The sequence below is a fragment of the Megascapheus bottae genome, chromosome 15 (genome assembly GCF_031878675.1).
Source record: "Megascapheus bottae isolate mThoBot1 chromosome 15, mThoBot2.hap1, whole genome shotgun sequence".
Classification (NCBI taxonomy): domain Eukaryota; kingdom Metazoa; phylum Chordata; class Mammalia; order Rodentia; family Geomyidae; genus Megascapheus; species Megascapheus bottae.
The window spans coordinates 26,464,791-26,490,368 of NC_143523.1; the positions used below are offsets into that span (position 1 = coordinate 26,464,791).

The 25,578-nt window shown below is 37.3% G+C and overlaps 1 protein-coding gene and 1 non-coding gene across 2 annotated transcripts; both read right to left on the reverse strand.

The window, feature by feature from the left end:
* Positions 1–5,046: 5,046 nt before the first annotated feature.
* Positions 5,047–25,578, reverse strand: LOC150054040 (cytochrome P450 2C5-like). Its single transcript, XM_090346217.1, has 9 exons — positions 25,402–25,578; positions 24,298–24,460; positions 23,968–24,117; positions 20,701–20,861; positions 18,898–19,074; positions 15,676–15,823; positions 9,689–9,876; positions 8,207–8,348; positions 5,047–5,579 (listed from the first exon to the last, which is right to left on the reverse strand). Exons 1-9 carry the CDS (start codon positions 25,567–25,569, stop codon positions 5,398–5,400), a joined length of 1,479 nt encoding a protein of 492 aa, XP_090202343.1. The 5' UTR covers positions 25,570–25,578; the 3' UTR covers positions 5,047–5,397.
* LOC150054041 (U6 spliceosomal RNA) lies at positions 8,502–8,602 on the reverse strand. Its single transcript, XR_016537971.1, has one exon. It is a non-coding gene; the product is annotated as a U6 spliceosomal RNA (small nuclear RNA).

Sequence of the window (25,578 nt, forward strand, 5' to 3'; positions counted from 1 at the left end):
ATTTTGTCATTGACCCTTGATATTCTATTTTCAATTTGATACATTGTTTTCTATTCTGTTTGTATTCTATTTTCAACTTGATCCATTGTTTTCTATTCTCTTATTTATATAGCTTTTATTTCCAAAATATAGCTTAATTCTTTTTTTAATTTTCTTTTTCTTTACTGAACTCCTCGACATACTGCATTATTTTCTTTACTGTATTCAACTGTTTATTTGTATTATCTTCAAATTCACTTTTTTTTCAGTCTTGGGGCTTAAATTCAGGGCCTGTCCTTGGGCTTGCTCAAAGCTAGAGCTTCTACGCTTGAGCCACAGCACCAATTCTGGCTTTTTCTATGTATGTGGTACTAAGGAATCAAACCTGGGTCTTTGTGCACACTTGGCAAGCACTCTACTGCTAGGCCAAACTCCTGGCCCAAATTCAGTCTTTTTAAAATGCATGTTCTTTTTCACTTTATTGAAATGATTATACTTGCAATCATGCTTTTGAGTTTTTTGGGCTCTCCTTAAGCATTTTATGTCTATAGTTATAGAATTATTAAACTTCGTAGACAGTTGTATTTTTAACCACATTTTCTGTGTTGATATTTATCTGCTCTGATGACAGTTCATTGGTTCATCACCTGTAGACCAGAACATAAACTAAGTGATTTTTACTGTATCTGTCACCTCTTTATTTGTTTTGCTGTTGGTGGGGGTGGGGGGGGTGGTAGCCATGGAGATTGAACTCAGGGGCACTGTCCCTGAGCTTTTTGCCCTACCATTTTGAGCCACAGAGCCATTTCTAGTTGGAAATATTCTTTTTTGTTGTTGTTGTTAGTCATGGGGCTTGAACTCTGGGCCTGGCCACTGTTCTTGAGCTTTTTAGCTCAAGGCTAGCACTCTTCCACTTGAGCCACAGCACCACTTTTGGTTTTCTGGTGGTTAATTGGTGATGAGAGTCTCACAGACTTTCATGTCCAGGCAGGCTTCGAACCACAGTCCTCAGATCTCAGCCTCCTGAGTAGCTAGGGTTACAGGCATAATGCACCAGTGTCCAGCTTAAAAATATTCTTCTTAATTGATGTTTCCAAGTGAAAACCAAATGTGAGTTTATGTTTTTATATAGTTAATCATCTGCTCTATTGTTTTAATTGATGTACATCACTTGTATATTTTAAGGTATTTCATACACGTGTACAATATGCTTTGACAAAATCATATTTTCTTTCATTTTTGTCAGTACCAATGTTTAAATTCAGGGCCTTCAAAGACTTGAAGAGAGTCTTCTCTGAAGAAGAAATAAAAATGACCTATAGACACATGAAGAAATGTTCCACATCTCTGGCCATAAAAAAATGCAAATCAAAACAACTTTAAGGTTCTACCTCACTCTAGTTAGAATGGCCATGATCAAGAAATCTAATAATAACAGATGCTGGAGGGGATGTGGCCAGGAGGGATCACTAATACACTGTTGGTGGGAGTGCAAACTCATTCAACCACTATGGAAAGCAGTATGGCAGTTCCTCAAAAGACTAAACATAGAGCTCACCTATGACCCAGCAATTCCACTACTTGGCATTTATCCAATCGTCCAGAAACAAGGATATACTAAATCCACTAGCACAACGATGTTCATTGCAGCACTATTTACCATAACAAAGATATGGAACCAACCCAGATGTCTCTCAGTTGATGGGTGGATCAACAAGATGTGGTATTTATACACAATGGAATTCTATGCTGCTGTCAGAAAGAACGACATTGCCCCATTTATAAGGAAATGGAAAGACTTAGAAAAAATCAGATTAAGTGAAGTAAGCCAGACTCAAAAGAACATAGGCTCAATGGTTTCCCTCATTTGTCATAATCAGTAGAAGCCTTGGGCCCCCCCAGCAGAGATTTACAATAGAACAAACCTAGATGCTTAAGGCCATATAGAATGATGCTAAATGAAAGGACCTCTAGGATATAGAAACAAAAGCCATATAATGAGTGATTGTTGTCCTTAATGCACTATATTATCTCTCATCTCTTTTGCTGTCCCTTGGTTATCTCATATTGTTACAGTATTTCACCTTGTTACCTGATATATTGTGTATATGTGTTTTTGGTTATTTGAAATCGATTAAGGAAGGGGAAAAACCAAGATGAGAGGCGGGGCGGGGGAGGCAAATGGAGACCAAGACATGAGAAAGGGTATCAATGTATGTGAAGTAATGCACCTTCTATCTGGTGAATATAATGTAACCCTTCTATCAATTACAATTACATTAAAAATATATAAAAAAAAAACCAGGGGCTTGTTCTTCCTAGACTAGAACTCTACTGATTGGAGCATATTCTCCAGTGGCTTTCCACTTTCTACACATTGAATTATACTCATTGTAAATGTGATGATAATTATAATAAGGGCACTGAAATTGCTTCTTCCATTTAACTTTTCAAACATTCACAATTGTGCTTATAAAGCACAATTTCCTTCCTTTCACACAAGAGGTAATATCATTCATCCCTTCTGCCAGACTCATTCTCCAGATGAAGCTCTTTGGCCCTGCAATTTTTAAGCCATTATGTTAGGGCTTAAAGGCACACACAGTCTATACATAAATCAGTGAATAGTTTTTCATATTTATATACATAATGTGTGCTTGTTCAGGATATAAATTGTTTATATAGGATATAAATAGACATTGTGTGTGTTTTTAATATAAAATTGGGATTATTATGAAAGTATATTGAACAGATACTGGTGGCTCATGCCTATAATCCTAGCTACTAAGGAGGCTGAAATGGAAGGTTCATGGTTCTAAGTCAGCCTATACAGAAAGTCCATGAGACTCTTATCTGAAATTTATTAACAAGTGCCAGAAATGCTATTGTGGCTTATCTGATAAAATACTATCCTTGGGGGAAAAGCTCAGGGACAGTGCCTAGGCCCTGCATTAAGCCCCAGTGCCTACTCCTCAGCCTCTGAAAAAGAATTCTGAACAACTTGTTTTCCTGTTGAAAAATATTACAGTTAACCCCTCAAGATATGGAAAAATGGGATATAGTCATTTTATATTTGAATTAGCTAATATATAAAAATATAAAATGTATTTATGGAGCATCACATTATTTTTTTGGTGGAACTAGAGTTTGAACTGAGGGTTCTACACTTGCTAGGCATACTTTGGTGGTGTTCTATCATTTGAAGCATGCCTGTAGCCTGGGTTTTTGTTAGTAATTTTTGAGGTAGAGTGTCCTTGACTTTTCTGCTGGGGTTGCCTTCAACCTATAACCCTCCATATCTCAGATTTCTGAGCAGTTGATAATATAGGCAAGAGTCACTGGCTCCAAGCTCCATGTTAGGGTTTAATAATGATATACATAATATTGAAATCAGGTATGTATATACATGTTTTGGAACTTACAGTACATTGCATATCATTTATCTATTGTAAGGCCTTTCAAATACCCTTCTTTGCATCGTGACATGAAAGAGGAGAGTGGGAACCATCATTGGGAATAAAGTAAATAATCTACAAAAGAGCCATCTAGTTTAATTTATCTAAAATAAAAGACTTTGGTCTATTAGCATTAAATTGGATTCCAGTGGTTTAGAGTTCAGAGCTTTATAGATTTAATGAGTGAACTCAAAAAGTTACTGTTTACTTATGTCCTGGATAAAAAGTTCATCCATTAAAAAGTGTTTGCAATTTCTCAAGATGAAAACACCAAATGTTCCTAACCCCATTTTAATCAATGGATACTGTAATTGTGAAACCTTTATCTATTTTGAACATCAATGATTAGCACGAATACTGAAAAACAGTACAAACTCAGAGAATATCTATCTTGTTTGAAATGAATGTTTTAGCTATGGGGCAGATTATGAGATGATTGTTTACTGGATCTGACCTCACTTCTACTGCTTACAGTACTAATGTCTTTTTTACAAAAAAATGAACCTGAGGTCTCGATTATGACAGAAGAATGATTTTTCTTTAGATAAAGGTAGATTGAAAGTAGCATTCAAATGTCTAGATGTATCCTTTTTGTGTGTGTGCTGAACCTAATCTTGAACTCAGGGCCAGAGCAGTGACCCCGAGCTTTTTTGCTCAAGGGGAGCAGCACTCCACAACTTGAGCCACAGCTCTATTTCTGGAGTTTTTTGGTGGTTAATTAGAAGATAAGAGTCTCATGGATTTTGCTGCCCAGTTTGGCAGAGGGTAGCCTTAGCCTCTTGATTAGCTACAATAGAGAGGAAAAGAAATAAGCTTCCCAGCTACCAAGTCTAACTAGGAGTCCAAACCAGGACCATGGATAGCCATGCCTCACCTCCATCTGCTTCTGCATGGAGGGGACATAGCAGGCCTGAAATCCCAGCTGGATGCTAGAACTTTGCCTCCCTGAAGATAGAAGTATTTTAAAAAATGAAGAATGACACAGAAAAATGGATCATCTCAAACTGGTATCAATTCGTCAGAAAACAGAAGACAAGACCAAGACAGAAACACAAAGACCTGCTGTGTAGGCATGATTCAGAGATCTGCCCTCTCAGTAACACCCGAAACTTTCTACAGTATGAGAGACAGCTAGATAGGCCCTGATTTTAAATTTTAGTATTTCAAAAAATGAAGAAAAATATGATATGTTCAAAGTACATTACACATATATGAAACATTTTAAAATCTACAAATGATGTACGCCAGTTAAAATAATAGAGCAGATGACTAGCAGTATAAAAACATACTTTCTTAGCTGGTTTTCACTTGGAATCATCAATTGAGAAGACTATTTCCAACTTACACTAACACTAAATACATGAACACTAGCCGTTAGTGTTTATTCCTATCTAAGTTTGCACCTCTCACTATTTTCCTACAGGAGGAGCTGCTTCTGGATACCACTGTTATTCATTAAATCCACTTCTCCAGATATGACAGGTGACAAAGAGCTTTCCTACCATCTTCCCTTCTCTTTTCAAATGCTTGCTGTAATGTGGACAATATGGGTCTTTGGTTTCTTTCATTGCTTCCCTGAATTTTGAATAAAGTAGGACAATCCAAGAATGACTCCAGCAATGAAAAATCGTATTTATTATTGTGAACCTACAGAGAAATGAGTCTGAGATGTCATGTGGTAATCATTTTATGGTATTGTGGCACTAGCATATTAGTAAATCAACATTGGGTAAATACAGAATATTAGCACTTGGGGTGGTGAATAAAACTGTTATAGGGGACTATAGGTATGATTGTGCAGTGACACAATTTGGAGAATGGGACTTTTTGACCTAGGGGAAGAGGGGAGATGTGAGAAGGAAGGACAGGAAGGCATTCCTGACAGGGGGAGGTGGTGAGTGGGGGCTCAGAGGAAGGAACTGCAGATGGCTGCCCAGCTGGAGCCACACAGCAGAGCTCTTCTTCAGACTGGAATGAAGCAGACCTTGAATGGAGGTGGCAGGGAGGCAAACCCATTCAGTACTGGCGTGGTATCAAGGTCCTGGGGATCTACCAGAGATTTCAGGTTGAAGTTCTGTAAAATGGAGGTGAGGAATAAAAACAGCTCCATGCGGGCCAGGCCTTCTCCAACACAAATCCGCTTGCCTGAAATGTTTAAAAAATAAAATGAAAACAGGAGATGACTTCTTGTATGTGTGAGTACATGAGGCACTGCATTTGTAACTGGGAAATGAAAGTGTCAATGTTCCCTCAGTGAATTACTGAATGCATGGAGAGGAGGAAAGCTATTCAGGTGCACGGGCAAGGTGTAATATTAATGAATACATCATTAAAAGTGTGTTGTTGTTTTGCTGAAAATCTGAGAAGAGCAGCACACACCTGTAATTTCACCATAGGAGGGGAAGACGGACGAATTTTGAGTTGGTAATTAATTTGGGCTACATTTTGAAAATGATCCTCTTAAAAAATATTCAAAGGCAAACCATTCAAAAAGAATTATATTTAAAAGAAAACAGATTATTATCTTCTTGAAAACAATTCATTATTTCGACATGATAATCCTTTTGTTTCTTAATTTTCCTGCTCTTCCTAATTCTTCTCTTTCTCTCTGTGCCAGGTTGGGCATTGCTGAATTATTATGTCAGTTACTCTAATATGTTCCCTGCTCAACATAGTTCTGGAAGACGATTTTCCTATAGTATTATCTTTTCCTGTGGTTGAGATGCGGGCTTAATACAGGTTGTCCTCAACCAGGAGGCCAACTCCCATCCCTTCTCTCTTAGTATTATCCCTGCTTATCAGGAAGACCTGTGACCATGTACTTGGCGATTCCTCCAAACTTATGGGTCTATGGAGTGACATACATGCAGGGGTGGAGGAATTAAACCTTCCTTCGACTCTGAGTGGGATTCATCACATGGAAAGATAGTGATGAGAAACACTGCTTTTGAAGTCAACTCACAAGTCAGATCTGGACTTCGGCACATATTACCCATGTGGCTGTGTTATGCAAACAATCTGAGCCTTAGTTTCTTTATATATTAAATGGGGATGCTAATAATTATTTCATGAAGTGTTGGTGAGGGATTAAAATAATAGTAGATTGTTATTACAATTTTAATCAGAGTTTCTTTATTCTATTTACAAATTTTTTGAGTTTTGGGTTCCTATGGCAAGCATGTATGTTCTAGAGACACCTGTTTTATTTCTAAGAAAACACACTCATATTGCTCAGGTGATCTTTTCCCTGAAAAATCGTCAGTGAATACTTTTTGCAATTTGATATCTACAGCCCAGTTCTCCATTTTATCAGCCTATAGTGCACGAGTTTGAAGTATTGTATCATGCAATTCCTTTTAGCTCTGTTACATTTTCCTTACAGACATCAAGACACAGACAATTCTTTTTTGTATTCTCTGTGTCTCTTTGAACAATATCATCTTGCCCTCATTCAGTTTCCCAAATGTTATACACAGATTTTCATTGAAATACCAAATCATTTAAAAAGATAATTTTCTCATTATTTAAAATGTTTCCCTTTGTGTGAAACAGGTGAAATTGCCTTTTCACATTGTAATTAATTGACAGATGTAAAGCATGTATCAAAAATCACAGCGTTAGCTGGGGGCCACTGGCTCTCATTTGTAATCCTCCCCACTCAGCAGGCTGATCTGAGATTCAAAGCCACCCCAGGGTAAGAAAGGATATGAGGCTCTTAGATTCAATTAACCACCAGAAAATGGGAAATGAATCTGTGGCTCAAAGTGTAGCGTGCTTATCTTGAGCAAAAAAGTCCTGCGTTCAAGTCCCACAGCCAACCAAAAAAAACCCAAAAGATAAAAAGGCACACCAAAAAAGATAGTAAGTCTTATCACTGGGGAAGGAAGGCTCCTCTCTGGTTAGCTACACAGGATATACTGCAGGTGTGAGATACAATATTCAAGACACATGTCTTGGACTGGAAAAAGAGCAGGGAACTCTATGTCATTTGTAGGTTGACATATGTTCTTGATATGTCCGTAAGATTATTTCTGATACTCTTGGTTAAGAGTAAATGTTCTGCTCTTATGGCTCATGACTCCTTAAAAATGTTCGCTGTCTCTCGCTCTCCCTGTCCCCTTTGAAGTACCTCAAGTGTATTAGAGTGATGCTTTCTCTATTTTCTGCTTAATATTGGACTAGGAGAAAGGGATAAATTGTTTTTTGCTGCCTTCCGCACAAATTTTATTGTCTTGTCGTCTGTGATTTTCTTCTCTTGCTGCTGTCCTAGGTACTATTCTGTCTTTTTTTTTTTTTTTTCATGGGGTCTGGGGCCTGAACTCTGGGCCTGGGTGCTGTCTCTGAGCTCTTCAACTCAAAGCTAGTGCTCTATCACGTTGAGCCACAGTGCCACTTCTTCTCTGTCTTTTGAGAGACATTTCATTCCATAGAGGAAGCAGGAGGTGAGAAGTGCCACAGAAAGATTCGGGAGGGAGCTGTGAGGGGATCCTCTTTCTCGTTGCGAGTGAAGGCTGTTTGGGAAGACATAAATATGATGCAAAAGATCTAGGCTTTACCTTGCTCTATTTGGAAGACATGCACAGACAAACTGAAACCCCATTAAACATTGAGGAAGTATTGTAAGCAGGGAAAGTGCATGGGCCTTGTGTGTGCTGCTCCTAAACATGAGCTAAGGGAGTTGAGCTCCAAAGGAGGCTTTGCAGGAGTTCCAACTGAACCTCCTCCACAGAAATAAGATTGTATTACCTGAGGAGGAAATAAGATTGTATTACCTGAGGAGAAAGGCATGAAGTAATCACTTTTCTTAAACTTCCCACTTTCATCCAGAAAATGTCCAGGGTCAAACAACTCTGGGTTGGGGAATTCCTTGTGGTCATGCAGCACAGATGTCAGTGATGTCAATATGGCTGTGCCCTGGAAACAAAACATACAGATAAGCTAAGTTAATATATATATATTATGTATAATATATAATATCTACACACATACATATACATATATACATATGCATATATACACATATGTATATGCATTATGTTATATTTATATAAGTTTTATATAATATATGCATATATGGAATGATTCAAAAACTTGTGTGTCGCCCTTGTGCAGGGGCCATGCTAATCTCTGCATTGTTCCAATATACATATATATACACATTAATGTATATATATATATATATATATGGAGAGAGAGAGAGAGAGAGAGAGAGAGAGCTGAGTGCAAATGACTCACACCTGAAATCCTAGTTATTCTGGAGGCTGAGATCTGAGGATCCCAGTTCAATTTCAATGCCAGTCTAGTCAGGATAGTCCAAGAGACATTCATCTCCAATTAACCACCAGTAAACCAAAAATGTGCTGTGGCTCAACTTGGCTTTTTCTGTATATGTGGTACTGAGGAATCAAACCCAGATCTTTGTGAGTGCTAGGCAGACATTCTACCTCTAGGCCAAACTCCCAGCCCAAGCCACTCTATTATTTATTTTTTTATTTTTATTTTTGTTGGTCATAGGGCTTGGAATCTGTGCCTGGGCACTGCCCCTGAGCTCTTCAGCTCAAGGCTACCTCTCTACCCCTGGGCCTGGGCATTGTTCCTGAGCTCTTGAGCTCAAGGCTACCACCCTACCTCTTGAACCACAGGGCCACTTCTAGTTTTCTAGTGGTTAGTTGGCGATAAGAGTCTCTAAGCCTGTAGTGCCTGGACTGGCTTTGAATCACCATCCTCAGATCTCAGCCTCCTCAGTAGCTAGGATTACAGGGGTGAGCCACCTCATCTGGTGGCCACTCTATTTAAAGCAAAATATTACTTGGAAAATAAAGTATAGGTAAATTGGGAGCATGACTTATTCATGATTGAAGAAATTAAAATAACTTGTTCCCCCAAATGCATCTATAATCTTACTGTAGGAATGATAAACATCCTTCTTCTCAATTCTTTTTTTTATCAATTTTGATAAACATGAACTTGTACATTAATTTGGAAAAAGAAACTAAACATAGCCTCCCCCTCCAAAAAACGACACTCTAAAACTAAAAGAATTTAAAGGGCAGAAAAAATTGGAAAATCCACAGTGCCAGACCAGGGCCATTATTGCATGGATGTATGCCCCAAAATTCACATAACACAAAGTCTCCTGGGCAGCCAGCTGTGAGATTTCTGCAGCTCTCTCATTGGTGTGGAGGAGGAGAATCCCTCAGTGAACCCAGAAACTCAGGCTTCTATGGAGACTCACAGAGAAGAAACAAGCCCACCTTGGGAATGACGTAGCCTCTGAACTTCACATCCTGGGTCACTGCATGGGGCAGGTTCATGGGTATGAGATCGATGTATCTCTGGACCTCATGCAGCACTGCATCCGTGTAGGGCATGCGGCTCCTGTCCTGCATGCAGGGGCTCCGGTGACTGCCAATCACTTGGTCAATCTCTTCCTTCACTTTAGCTGGTTGAGACACAAATAAGGAATGGTGACATAGGAGGAAAGTGACACATTGATCACTGTCATTCAGTGCTATATAAAGCCTGGTAATGTATCTCAACAAGATTGGAGGTTAAAAAAATAAATATGGGGGCCGGGAGTTTGGCCTAGTGGTTAAAGTGCTTGCCTAGCATGCACGAGGACCCGGGTTCGATTCCTCGGTACCACATACATAGAAAAAAAAAACCGCCAGAAGTGGTGCTAAGGCTCAAGTGGAAGAGCTCTAGCCTTGAGAAAGTCCAAGGACAGTGCTCAGGCCCTGACTCCAAGCCCAGGACTGGCAAAAAAAAGAAATAAATAAAATAAATAAATAAATAAATATGTGCCCCATGGAATACTTATACTTCTTCATATACACACATCACTCTCCTACTAAGCAATGCTATAATGCATTAATACAGCCATAGAGTTTAACTACTTGCTTTAAAAAATTGCAAAAGGCAAAGAGTGTGGCCTAGTGGTAGAGTGTTTTTCTAGCATGCAGAAAGCCCTGGGTTCAATTCCTTGGTATAATGTCCACAGAAAAGGTCAAAAGTGGTGCTGTGGCTCAAGTGGTAGAGTGATAGCATTGAGAAAGATCAAGGACAGTGCCCAGGACCTGAGTTCAAGCACCAGGATTGTCAAAAAAAAAAAAAAGAAATACTTAATGTACATGCAGTGTATTTTATACATTGAAGTGAAATGCCTTTATATAATATATGAGAAGTATAAGAAGTATATTATCATATGTACTACATATTTGCAATACTGTGTTATGATAAAACAATACAAAAAGGGAATAAACTATTAACAATAAAGTAATATATTTGGGGAAACAATGATTTTCACTTATAACTCCATAGTTTACTGATCTCCACAAATATGAATGGAAATTCATGTTCCAGACAATAATATAAATGAATCTAAGGCAACAGTATAGCTTTTAAGATGTTAATAAAAGGAAGTGGCACTGTGGCTCAAGGGGGAGGGCAGTAGCCTTGAGCTGAAGAGCTCAGGGACAATGCCCAGGCCTAGAGTTCAAGTCCCATGACTGACTAAAAAAAAAGATGTTAAAACTATGTATATTTTGTTCTAATTCAGAAAATTTTGGTATACATATAGCAAAATACAATAATATATTCATCATATATTTTATCATAAAATATGTTAAAATTTGAATTTACCATAACTTTTTTCAATCTCTATTAATATACAGAACAAGTGATGTGTCTTTAAAAAAGTTTTTAGTTTTGTGACTGTTGTTGTCAATGTACTATGTGAAGCTATTTCCTTTTTCTTCTTTTTCTCTTAAGGTTTATCTCATGTTGTTACTGTTGGTACTTGGTATATTGTATATGTGTCTATTTGTGTGTTTGAAAAAGGTAAGATAAGAGAAAAACAAGATGAGTGGGATGGGGGTGGGGGGAGGGAAAGTGGGAGAAAAACATGGAAGAAGTAACAATGTTTAAGAAGTAATGTACCCACTACCTGATGAATGTAAATGCAACCCCTATTTATATTACCCCAACAATCAAACAAAATTTAAAAAGTAAATAAAATTAACCCCCACGACAATCAACAGCAATGAAAAACAAAACAAACAAATAAATAAGGTTAAAATTAAAAAAAATGTTTAGCTTGTGTAGATGATGTGAGTAGGAGTGTACATTTCAAAATATAAAGAAAAAAATAACAATATGAATTAAAGTATAGGATGTTGTTATACTGATCTGCCGGGCCAGCCGGCAGCAAACCAGGGTTCGCAGATTGGGGTTCCTGAAATAGGGGGCAAGGACTAGGAAGAAAAAGAAGAGAGACAGACACACCGGGTCCGGGATGTCTGCAGTCCAGGTAAAGACTGCCACGTTTATTTTCCACTCCAGGCTCATCTCCCTCCTTGAGAACCAGGGAACTTCCAGGTGTTACATTCATATGGTAAATCTCAGGTCATTTAAACAGAATAAGGCCAGACAACAATAAGACAATAAAGCCATTGTCTGATGCAAATCAAGGTACAGTTTGATTCCACTCTGGCTCCCAACACTGATCAAGATGAATTGTAGCTCAAGAATTAATGTGTTGAACTGAAACCCTTTCATATAAATACTTAATAATAATAAAAAAGAAAATATACAGTATGTACTTATAGAAGTATCAACATTAAATGCTTTTGCACAGTCAATATATAGTAATAAAAATTCAGAAAAAATGATAGCACTCACAGAAAACTAAGAAATAACTATTCAGTATTTTTATTTTTTGATTGTGATCACTTAAACATTATACAAATAGTGTGTGTCTTTGTGTATGGTGTATGCATATCAGCAATATGCACTAATGCTTATCCAACTGGTTTCTAATAATAGTCATATTGGACATCACAGAATCTGCAACTGAAATGGTGAAGGATGTAGGTAGCAAGTTAAATAGAAAACCCTCAGAATGGGAGATCTTCATTAGCCATACAGCAGACAAGGTCGTCATATGTAAAATATATCTACAGCTAAAAATATTGAATCTCTCCAAAACAAATCTTCAAAGAAACAACCATCCCATTAAAAGGTGGGCTAACGACTTAAAGAGAGACTTCTCTGAAGAGGAAATAAGAATGGCTTATAGACACATGAAGAAATGATCAACATCTCTGACCATAAAAGAAATGCAATTCAAAGCAACTTTGACATTCCACCTCACTCCAGTTAGAATGGCCATGATTAAGAAATCTAATAACAAGAGATGCTGGTGGGGATTTGGCCAGGAGGGATCACTACTACACTGTTAGTAGGAGTGTAAACTTGTTTAACCACTATGGAAAGCAGTATGGCAGTTCCTCAAAGACTAAACATAGAGCTATGACCAAGCAGTTCCACTCCTTGCCATTTACCCAGATATCCAGAAACAAGGAAATACTAAAGCCACTAGCACAATGATATTCATTACAGCATAATTTACCATAGTGAAGGAATGGAACCGACCCAGATGCCCCTCAGGAGATGGATGACTGGATCAAGGAGATGTGGTACTTATACACAATGGAATTCTATGCTGCCATCAGAAACAATGACATCGCCCCATTTATAAGGAAATAGAAAGACTTGGGGAAAAATCATATTAAGTGAAGTAAGCCAGACCCAAAGGAACATAGGCTCAATGGTTTCCCTCATTTGTAATAATATGTACATATCTAGAACTCTCCTAGCTGAGGATTACAATAACTCAAAATTTAGGAGCATAAGGTCACAAAAGATGAGACTAAATGAAAGGATCTCTAGGATATGGAAACAAGAGCTTTATCTTTTGTGATTGTTCTTAATATACTATGTTATTTCTCTTCTTTTTTTTTGTTCTTCTGGTTAATCTCATGTTGTTACTGTATCTGACTTTGTTACCTGGAATATTGTATATATGTTTATTTGAAATAGGAAAGGGAAGGGGGAAACAAGATGATTGGGAGGTGGTGGGGAAGGGAAATGGGGAAAAAACATGAGAGGGGGTATCAATGTGTGAGAAGTAATGCACCTATTACCTGACAAATGTAACTGTAACCCCTCTATACATTATCCAAACAATGAAAAATGAATCTGCTCCTGAAAATTATCTTCATATTAATAAACAATTATTCTTTCTTTTACTTTTTCTTTTTCTTTCCTTTCTTTTTTTCTGGCCTTGGGGCTTGAATTCAGGGCCTGGACCTCTGTCCCTAAGCCTCTAACACTTGAACCACTGAACCAGTTCTGACTTTTTCTGAGTAGTTTATTGGAGATGAGTCTCATGGATTTTCCTGCCTGGGCTGGCTTCAAATCACAATCCTCAGATCTCAGCCTCCTGAGTAGGTAGAAGAATAGGCGTGAGCCAGTGGGCCCGGTGCCCAAGTGATTATTTAATCATTTTTAGAAAACATTTTCCTAGTATGTGAGATCAAAATGTGCATTTACATCTCCATTTCACACATTTAGGCAAGTCTGCAAATAGATGCATAGACACACACATACACACACACACACACACACACACACACACGCACACACACACACCCTCACACTTCCCCTCACTTCATTAACAATATACTAGGTATAATATTTGAGTATTTAAACTAATAGTCATAGTTTCAATCATTTTGGCTACAGAACTTTTGTTCTCTGGGTGGAAACTAGGATTACTTTTCATTTATTTTACTTCTTTCATATCAGTTTATGGTTTTCGATTTCTTGAGTTAGAATTATTTGCAAATATCCAAGTAGGTATTTAAAACTTCTAGCAGTAGCAGGTGGGAAATCGGAGGTTCTTGACCATTCTGCTTCATTCACAGGGGCCTCAGTGACAGTCTCAGTGTAACCTATCACCTTTCTTTCCCAGATTTGGTGTCCATGATTTTCTTTCACTTGGTTTTAGGTAACTAAATGAAATGCATTATACTATATTTTGTGCCAAAAAAGAAAATGGGATATAAAGTTTGTGGTTTATATGGAAGTCTACTTCTCCCACCATCTTCATCGTACACAGGTAGTAGTTACTCTTAAGAAATCAGATGCAATGCGTTGTGACTTTTTTGCAAGTTGTGATGATCTTTCCAATGCTGGTGGACTAGAATGCTACAACTTTATATTGAGTGAATGCTTTTATTCTGCTGGACACTTGGAGAGAATTTTTTATTAAATTGGTGAAGTATAGAGATTCTTACAATTCTTCACACTGGAGGTAATACACAGTTGATAAATTAGAGAAAATGAATCAGATAAAAATTTGTGCATCACAAACAACAAAAGGGCTTGGTTGGACCTTTCGTCTTAATGTTTCACCATCTTTACTCAAAATTTCTGAGTATACAGATTCCAGTATTCAAATTTCTCTTGACAGAGAGCCTTTGTTTTCACCTTATGAATGGAGCTGTGGTGGGAATTTGAGCATGGAGAATCTGTTTGTTAAATTCTTTTACTATCTTCTTTGGCATTTGTTATTTCTAAGTAGGAAATTTTCTGGGAATTTTAAAGACATGGCTTGGTTTTTCTGCCCTCAGAACTTTTCTTGTTGCTACAGTTCGATGAAAGCACCATATGTCTGGCTCAGTTCATCACTATTATCTCTACTCTGAGTCTCAGAATTTTTGTGAAGACTTCTTATCTGTTTCCTCTTCTCTCTTTTTTTTGTCCTCAAAGGCCTTATTCTCATTTAAAATCATTTTATCATTATTTCCTAAATCCTAACACAGTATTTCCACAAGGAGAACTCTTTGAATGGAAAGCAATGTTGTAAAAGACAAACATTATGGATGCCCTTGTAAAATTTTTACTTTATCAAAATTTTTTTTACAGAATTAGACTTTTGAAATTGTACATTTCCTTGAGGTATGTCAATAATATCTTTATAATGAGTCTCTGTTTTTAGAACGTGTCTCAGAATGGAATTTATCTCAGATATCCTTATTAATTTCTAGCACTTCTACTTATGTATTAGTGACAAGAGTTCTCTTTGGTCTATGGCAGGATTAGAATTTTGACAATGAGGAAAAGTATACATAAGAACTTACCTATTGTGAAAGCTGGAATTTTTGGTGTAAAATCAATTTGTAATTGTATCTGAATTTATGCGGGAGCTGTTTTCCCACAATTACCTGCCATAAAATCCAGACATCAGACCAGAGTCTCATTGCTTTTCCTACTGCCTTGTTCTCCTCACTTTTCTCTGATTTCAGCTGATGACATAGGCTGTTGTTTTGTGAGGCATATCTAATGACATGCAAATCATTAGCTGTATCTTATCCATGTCTTCCTGAAATTCACCTACCTATGACATGCGGGTTCTTCATCAGGAGCAGCAGGGCGTATTTCAGTGTTAGGCTTGTTGTTCCTGTCCCAGCAGCAAATAAATCAAATGCAACAACTGCCAAGCTTTCCTTAGTAAAGTTCAATGGCTCTTTGAGATTTTCCTGCTCCTAAGATTGAATATAATTATCTGATATATTATTTACCAATACCTGTGATTACAGTGAATCTACAGTATCACATAGTAGTAACCTGGAGAGTAAAGTACTAGGAGAAATGAACAATGACATAGTGGGGGTGGGTGATGTCTAATGCCTCAGGGCTGTTGTGCTGTTCTTACTCTAATTGATATGGTACTATGACTATATTTGAGATCATGAAACTCATCTCTCATGTACACCACTTATAACTAAAGCTTGTCTAATTTTTGAAGGAGCAGGAAATGGATTATTAGAAGTAGGAAAATTAGACACATAGATATTACAAGTCTAGAGCAAGGATCTGCAATTGAATTTTTTCGTTGATAAAGTTGTTGACCCAAGGGCTTAAGTCAAGCCTTGAGTGTTGTCCTTGAGCTTTTTTTATTCAAGGCTAGTAGGATACCACAGCTCCATTTCCCCCTTTTTGCTAGTTAACTGGATATAAGAGTCTCAGACACTTTGTGCCCCAACTGACTTGAAACATTGATCCTCAGATCTCAGCCACTTGAGTAACTAGGATTACAGGCATGAGATCCTCAGGGCAACTTAACTTCTTGTATGAAAAATTTACAATACTACACATTGCTTGTGAACATGTGGAAAGGAAGTAAAACCTAGGATTCAGAGGGAGTAAGAATGGATTAAATAACAAATCACGAGGCCCAGGGAACCTGCAATGAGTTCAGCATGAGTTGAACTAAATCATGAAGACAAAAATGTTCACATAAGTTTTCATTGGTATAAAGGAGAGAATGGACAAAGCAGTGACCAAGGACTGAAAAGATGGTGTGACATTAAGCTGTCAACAAGGTTGCAGCTTTAAATGTTGAATGAAGAAATTATTAAATACATCATTTTCTAAATGGTCCCTGGGACAGCATTAAGCCCATCACATTTTTATGATCTTCAGATGACTTGTGGTATATCTAATATTATGTAATAAAATAAACCAAACCTCTCAACTCTTGTGCTTGGTAGGAAAAGAGTCATCTTCTTTGACAATATCAACTTCATATAATTTCTAAGCTCATCAAATTAACTAACTTTGGTAATATCAATTTTATGTACTCTCCTATGACCATCAAGTTAAAATTACACCAAAATTTTAAGACTATTTAAGATTTGTGCTCAAGTACTAATATGAAAACACCCATCTGTCAAGATGAACTTGGAGATACAATATTTGCATGGCATGTAGCCTAATGTAATCTAATCTGTATAAATCTTGAAAAATTAATGAAAATCTAAAAGGTGGAAATGATTCCAGGTCATGGACTAAAATACTACTTTTATGTCATATCCTACTATGATGAAGGAGAAATTAATACTCCTGAGATAACATGGGAAAAGAATCTCTCCTGAATAGTTCTACCAGACAAGAAATGCCAAGGTGAGTCAGCCTTCAATAGAAGTTAAAAAACAGCAAATCTAGGCAATATCTAAAAATACATGTCCTTGTTAAACAGAACCCTATGGATAAATATGACTTAATAATATTATATTTTACTTTTTTGGTGTGAGTCATGGGGCTTGAACTCTTGGCCCGAGGGCTGCCCCTGAGCACTTCAGCTCAAGGATATCACTCTACTACATGAGCCACAGGGCCACTTCCAGTGTTCTGGTAGTTAGTTGGAGATAAGAGTCTCAAGGATTCTTGTGCCTGGCTGGTTTTGAACTGTGATCCTCAAATCTCAGCCTCCCCTGCAGTTAGGATTACAGGTGTAGGCACCGGTGCCTGGCTTTATATACACATTTTTGGGGTTTTTGGCCAGTTGTGTAGCTAGGCATTATCCGTGAGCTTTCTCAAGGCTAGCGCTCTACCATTTGAGCCATAGCACCACTTCAGGAATTTTCTGTGTATTTGGTACCAAGGAATGGAACCAGGGCTTCAGGCATACTAGGCAAGCACTCTATCACTTGGACAAACTCCTGGCCCCCTTATATATATATATATATATTTTTTTTAAATATGTGAGGTAAAAATCATAGATGACTGAAATGAGTATCCAATGTGTTTAAGATGCAGTTTGTGAAAAAATAATCTAAGAAGGATGCAATTGGAGGGGTGGAACTAAATGTGTACTCAGAATTCGATGTAATTTCACACTACACTGTCATAAATTTTTATAGTAATTCCCATAGGAAATAATAAGGAATCAATATTATGTAGTTGATTGCAGTATATATACACACACACATATATATATATACACACACTGCATTATCTTTTTGTACATATTTGCTACATATATAATACATGTTTATGTGAAAATAACATGAAATCCACTAAACTCTATATATAAGAGAGAAGAGAGTTGCTAAAAGAGGTGAATTTGACTAAAATATATGTACCTATAAGATACCACAATAGAAGCCATTGTACAATTAGTTTGTTAATAAATATATGAAAAGTATAATACTGATGTATACATACATATATATATATTAGTATTACAATGAAAAAACTTTTAAAGAATGACAAACTATGACTAATTAAGGATCATTTCAGAATTATTTCTTCAAGGCCAATTCTATCTTATAGGATATACAGGAAGCCCATCATAATTAGATGTTTCAATTTCATTGTGCTTCTTGTTATTTAGATTTGGGGGGGGGAAGGTCGGTCATGAGGGTTGAAATCAGAGCCTGAGTGCTATTCCTGAACTCTTCGGTTTAAGGCTACAGCTCTACCACTCAGAGCCACAGAGTACCTTCTGTCCTCTGATTGAAGGTGAGAGTTTCATGGATTTTCCTGCCCAATCTGGCTTTGAACCACAATATTCAGATCTAAGCCTCCTGGGTAGTTAGGATTATAGACCTGAGACACTGGTGCCTGGCTTAGATATTTTATATAAAGAAAATAGTAATTATTCTAATTATTTAATAAATTAATTTTAAGTTTCCTAGGATGTTTAGTGTAGACTCATTTACATGATTGGTAACTTAATTTTTTCAAACACTACTGGTCTGATTGTTTAAACATCTCTCATAACACTAACTATTCACTGTGTCACAAAATGCACAAGGATTTTTAATATTTTTACCTGTTTCATTTTAATCAGGAAGCAGTCAGTGAAGTCCCTTGGATTGTTAACATCCAGTGATTCTTCATGGTCTTTTATTTTCTTTAAAATATAATTTTTTATATAAATAACATTTTTTATTACTGTTTTATGACTCCCTGGTACATAATCAATGAGATCAGGGAAAAGGTTGTATACCTAAAAGTAAAAATGATAATTTACTAAATAAAATATATTTGTATATACATAGTATATATATATAATAGAAAATGTGTAAATAAAAATGTTATATGGCGTCCATCTTGAAGAGAAATACTTTTCTTTGGCCTGTCCTATGGCTTCAATTCATGGCCTGGGCTCTGTCTCTGAGCCACTTTGTGTTAAAGACTAGTGCTCTAGTTTAGATTAGAGCCACAGTGTCACTTCTGCCTTTTTCTGAATAGTTCATGTAGGAGATTGGAATCTTACTAACTTTCCTGTCAGGGCCAGTTTTGAACTGTGGTCCTCAGATCTCAGCCTACTGAGCAGCTAGGATTACAAGCATAAGTCACTGGTGCTCAGCTTGAAGGGAAATTCTGATGAAACATATAAAGTGAAAGGGGTTCAGGGATTCTCTAAAACTCAACCTCAGGGTTGATCATCTAGCTGACTTCTCCATAATCACACAGTCGTTAGTTTTTACAGAGTGTAGGGCATGCCAAACCAGTACAAGGGAAAACTTTGTGAGGATGCTTCTACACAAAATACCTCATTCTCAGGGTCACAGCAGAATCAGCAAATACTCTGACTCTATTCAGTGATTCCTATTAGCTTCCATTGTCTCAAATATGCTTCCTCTGTGAGGAAAAATACTTCTGCCCAGTTATAGCATGAACATGAGATGTCTGATTAAAAAACAAACTAGTAGGAAATGTGAGCTTTCACTTGGACCTGGATATCCACTGATCTACTTAGGCATCTTTATGGAACTGAACACAGCAATTTATAGAAAAATCCCTTTGGGATTTAATAAGAAATATCAAATTAATTGCTTGAGTTCATTAGCTTGAGTCAATCTTGTATTTTCACTATTTTCGTAGGTATAAAATATTGGCTGAGACATTCTTTTCAGATGTTTATATAATTTTTTTCTTTCACTTCTATTAGCATCAATTACTTATCAAAGGCTTTCATTTTTGACATGTAAGTATATAAATGAAATGCATGTTTCTTTTTGGTGCTAATACTGGGATTTCAAATCAAGACCTCAGGCTCTTATTTGGCTTTCTTGCTTATGGCTGGTGCTTTAGTACTTGGGTTCCATTTCCTAGCCTCCTTTTTTGCTGGATATTTGGGAAATGGAGTTTGGCAGACTTCTCTGCCCTGGCTGGCTTCAATCCTGATCTCTTGAGTGACTAGCATTTTAGACATTAGCCAACAAGTCCTTGCCATATACTATATCTAGATGAGACTCATCTCCTCAACTACTCTCCCTCATCTTTCCCTTCACTGCTTCCCAGACCAATTCCCGCAAGCTTCATTGTTCCATTTTGAAATGGCAGAAAATGAACTAGATCTCTGTTTCTAAACCAGTAGTAATTATCAACTCAATGGTGATCACGAATCTTAATATAAAATAGGAAATTTTCAAACTAGTATAAAAATAGAATAGGAAAAACACTGGAACAAGTTGGCATAGGCAGGAACATCTTACATAGCACTCAATGATTCTTTAGGTAGAAATGTCATGTTCAGATATTCACCTTACTCCTTAATTATTTTGGATATGTTGAAAAAAATAAAAAGGCAAGCATTTATTTAGGAAGAAAAGGGGGTTGGCTTAACCTGTAGCCATGGTGAGCTCAGAATCGTGGAATTCTCAGTCAATTTCTCCATCAAGTTAAGGAAGGTCTGGTCTTTATAATCAAAACGATTCCGGAAAACAATGGAGCAGATCACATTGCAGGGAGCACAGCCCAGGATGAAGCTGGGGTCACAGGGTGAGCCTAAAGAGTTAGAAAGAAATGTAGTACACTTATGAAATACTTAAGCCTTTGTTATCTTTACCAATTTATTTTATTGTCTTACTTACAAATTCCTCTAAAAGCCAAATTATTCAATCTGAATAAACTGGCCTATCACTTTACCTGATGCCTGACTTGGATAATACAAACTAGCAAAATAATATCAGTTCATACGAATTAACTCTATAGGCTAAATCTTCCAGTCACAGATCTAGGCTATTTTGTAAAAATATACCTGAGTCAAGCATTCCAAGTGGTAATACATCTGTTTTCCAAGCCAATAGATGACCCAGCACTAAGAAAGGGAGAGATTATCACCTAAATGTAGCTTCTTGAATCATCAATGGAGAAAAAGTAAAGTGTGTTTGTACTAGAGTTCAAACACTAGAAGGAACCAAAGTAATGCATTCATGTTATATGAAGAAAAAAGTTATGACCCTTCTATTAAATACAAAGTCAGGTAAGGCAAATGAAAACATAACATTAATAAATAGAAGCCTTCTTATTCATTTCAATAGTTAAAAGTGAATTTCCCCTCCATGAGAAATAGTAAGTCTTATCAAACACCAAATCTAATTTATGGACAAGGCTAGACTTTTTGAATTTGGGGATGGATAATATGTTACATATTGTTGCTCCTCTCCTCTCCGGGGCAGCAACACGGGAACGGGGAGGGACACACAGGGCCAGCCTGTAGTCTCCCGGGAGCCGAGCGAGATGGTAAGTGTCGAAGACCCAGCCCTCCCCCAATCACCGGGGAAGAAAAAACCACGCTGAGTCAGAAGCAGTGTTAACCATGAAAGCGCATCAGATCTCTCTGCTGATCTCTGCTGATCTCTCTGATGCTCTCTGATGCTCTCCTCTCTTTATTGAGTCAGACAATTAGTTATATACTGTTAGGGTAGGAGAAGGTGGGCACTGGGAAGCTAGCCAATAGGAAGAGGGCCTCTGTGCTACCACTAAGGGTCTGGGTGGGGCTTTCAGGTACTGGGCAGGACAGGTGCAGGAAAGCTCCCGAGACTTGAGCTGCTGCGAGACCCGCGAAACTGCGGGGGGTTCAATCGAGTCACGTACACAGCCTTAAGAGAGGTATGCAAAAGACCAAATGCCTGGACAAAGCCCTTTAATTGCAGCTGAGCCAGAATCAGGCCTCAGATATGGAGGCTAGGCCCCAACAACATATGGTTTATTTGTCTATCTCTGAGGGTCTATCATTTGACAGATAAATATTAAAAGGAATTATTTTTTGCATTCTCTGAACAGTGATCATATTATGGGCAAATGATGAATGTGCAAATTGTTATTGAGTTTACTTTGGAGACCCTAAAATGTCATGAATCAAAGGCATTGTGAATCGATGTGGGTCATTTGTTTTATAGAATAGTTGCATGCATATAGATTACTTAATGATTAGAATGAGTCTAAGCTTTCAGAAAAAAAAGCTTTATTTTAACTATGAAGGGGGTGTTATTTTTTGAAGTTATTTGAGATTTTTTTATGAACACTTGTGTGTGTTATTCACAGGTTAGGTGTGATTTTCAATCTTATATCATACTGAAAGAATGAATTTTAAAAGCCAGATCATTTAGAATCAAAACAAAGTGGAGTTGACTATAGGAGTAATTGCTATTAGAATTTTTTGATTGTCTATATTCTGTTTCTCTCTTTGTTTTTTTATTAAAGAATTTATTAATATTGATTTTACATCATATTTCAAATGACAAGTTTAACAAACAAGAGTTCAAGAAGGGAATCTCTATATACAATCACTGGGACTTAGTTGTTAGAACTTAATCCAAATTAGGCTAAGGGTATGTATGTCATAGAAATGTATTAATTTATGAAATAAAACATTATTTCTATAGAGTCATAGGTTTTTATGTCTATACAGTTATGTTTATATTTCCATTACCATGTCCATACTATTGGGTATGCAAATATTGAGTCCTCGCTCTTGTACTCTTTGGATTTAAAAGCCACATATTAAGGATACCAACATAAAATGAAATAAACATGAAGAAAAGTGAAAAGCTAAGCTGATAATTAAGCCAAAACACACTAAGATTGGAGAAAGTATTAATTGTAATAGATTAAATCTGACTAATCAAATAATTTAATAAATTTGTATATTTTGCAGGTTCATGATAGAGCACATAGCCACTCAAAATGTTTAAATCAGGGGCTGAGAGTTTGGCCTAGTGGTAGAGTGCTTGCCTAGTATGCATGAAGACCTGGGTCCGATTCCTCAGTACCACATACACAGAAAAAGCCAGAACTCTTGTTGTGGCTCAAATGATAGAGCTCTATCCTTGAGAAAGGTCAAGGACAGTGCTCAGGCCCTGAACTCAAGCCCCAAGACTGGCACACACAAAAAAGGTTTGAATCTAAATTATAATATACAGGGTAAGAAGAAATAACTAATTGGATATGTGGAGATTGTACTAAGCTCACAGAGAAATAATTTTTGATGTGAATTATATTGAGTCAATAAAAAATAAGTCCTATCTTACATCACACCATGACAGTCCAAAATTACAGGCTTCGTTATTGAAAAACCACTGAAATGTCAAAGAAAATGAGCATACCATATAGTGACATCTGTGTGGGGGTCTAGGGAGGGTTGATAGGATCATTTCCACTCTGTAATGAGTCTCATGTAAAGATAATACTAGTTACCTGGAATTATATTAGGAGGGAAGCATTATTACTTGTCTTCTGAAAAGGAATTCAAAACATCCATATGCCATTTAGTAGTTCCTGACTATAATGCTTGCTACCACTGAGACTGAAATCTGAGGGTTGTGGTTGGAAGCAAGCCCAGGAACCTAAACTCTGCAAATCTAGGATACCTATAGTAACACACTAGAAAAAAAAAAATCCACACATGTAGCTCAAATGGTAGAGCAACAGCCATGAGGTAAGTAAGAGTTTAAAGCCCAGAGTTCAAACCCCAGTATCAGTATAAAATAGCAAACAATATTTACATTCATGATTTCTGATGTGGAAAAAAAATCCACATCTGGACAGAAGGGAATTAATGGAACCTTCTATATCCCTGTGTAAAGTAGAGATGTAAAGTAGCTCCCACCCTTGGTTGTCCTCAACTCCTCCACCAGGCAGCGGGCTTCCTCTTGCACACGCTCTTCAATGCTCCTCTTCCCCATCCCAAAGTTCCGCAAGGTCATGAGAGAGAAGCGCCTCATCTCTTTCCATGTGTTCCCATTGCTAAACACAACTCCTAAATGAGGGAGAAGCAGAAACATGGATGGAGAACACAAGCAAGGAAGCACAAGACAGCAGATGGCAGACAAAAGGATGGGCAAGGTAGACAAAAGAGCCCTTGAGGCCTCTTACTCCATCCTCTTTATCACCACATTCCCATTATACAACTACCATACACACACATATGTACACTCACCAAGACCTTTATTAACTTTTTCAGCTACTGGGAACCTGCCTCTTCCAGAGAACTCCTCCCCATGGTCAATCAGGGCTTCCTTCACTGCTTCATATCCATACAACACCACAGTGGGTTTCATACCCAAATACAGAGTGAAAACAGGGCCATAGACTTTTGACAACTGGAAATGAGAAGGGAAATAAAAACTAGCAAATAAAGTCACCATTTGCTCCTCAAAGGGAGCCTGGGCAAAAGTGAAGCCATTGTTGTATTTTTAAATGCTTCTTTATTTTTTCAACACAACTTCAAAAATATGAAACATCTTCCTAAACCATTTCTCACCCAGCAGCATTCTTGGCCACTGATAAAACTTTTTATGCAAAAATCCAAGTGGATTCTAACATTATCAGTATTCCCTTAAATGGTCTTATTTTTTTATGTTATCTCATCTTGACAGATATTTCCTTTCAATCCTCCACAACTTCTCAGTGAAGTTAACTTTCATGATGATTCTGAATCAAAATTCATGTCTAATATGCTACAAGAAGGTTTTTTTGTTCAGTTGAGGACCTTGGATCCTGGGTCTGGATGCTGTCCCTGAGCTGTTCAACACAAGACTACAGCCCTTTCCCTGGAGCCACAGAGCTACTTCCAGTTCTCTTATGGTTAATTGGAAATAAGAATCTCTCCATCTTCAGTACCTGGGTGGCTTTGAACCACAATCCTCAGATCTCAGTCTCCTGAATATTTAGGATTGCAGACAATGAGTCACCACACTTGGCAAAAATTTTTGAGCTGAATTTTTAGTCACAAAACTTTCCTTAGTGAAGATCTTCAGGAAAAAAAAAGACCATAAGTACAGCTGTTACATTAAGATGGGGAGAACAATCCACACCATCTGCAATTTTGTGACTGCGACTATAATGCACAATAACCCTCTATTATAATACATTGCTTCATTTCATGATTAAATTACAAACTGGAGAAATCACAGGCATATAAGACTTTATACAGGATTTTGCTTTATGATTATCATACTACAGTATCTTCAGCAGTAGATTTAAAATATGGTTTAATTTCTCTCTTGTCAGATACCATTGGCGGAGTGTGAAGAGTACTTACTTTGCTTAAAGATTTAGTGATGTCTTTCATATCAACCTGCAGGATATTTCCAATGATTGGGAAAGGGGTGGGGCCAGGAGGGAGCTTCCTTCTCCCAGAGTTCTGTCTCCATATGGAAAAGAAAAGTAGACAGAAGAGACCCAGCACCAGGACAGCTACTGGATCCATGGAGGTCTT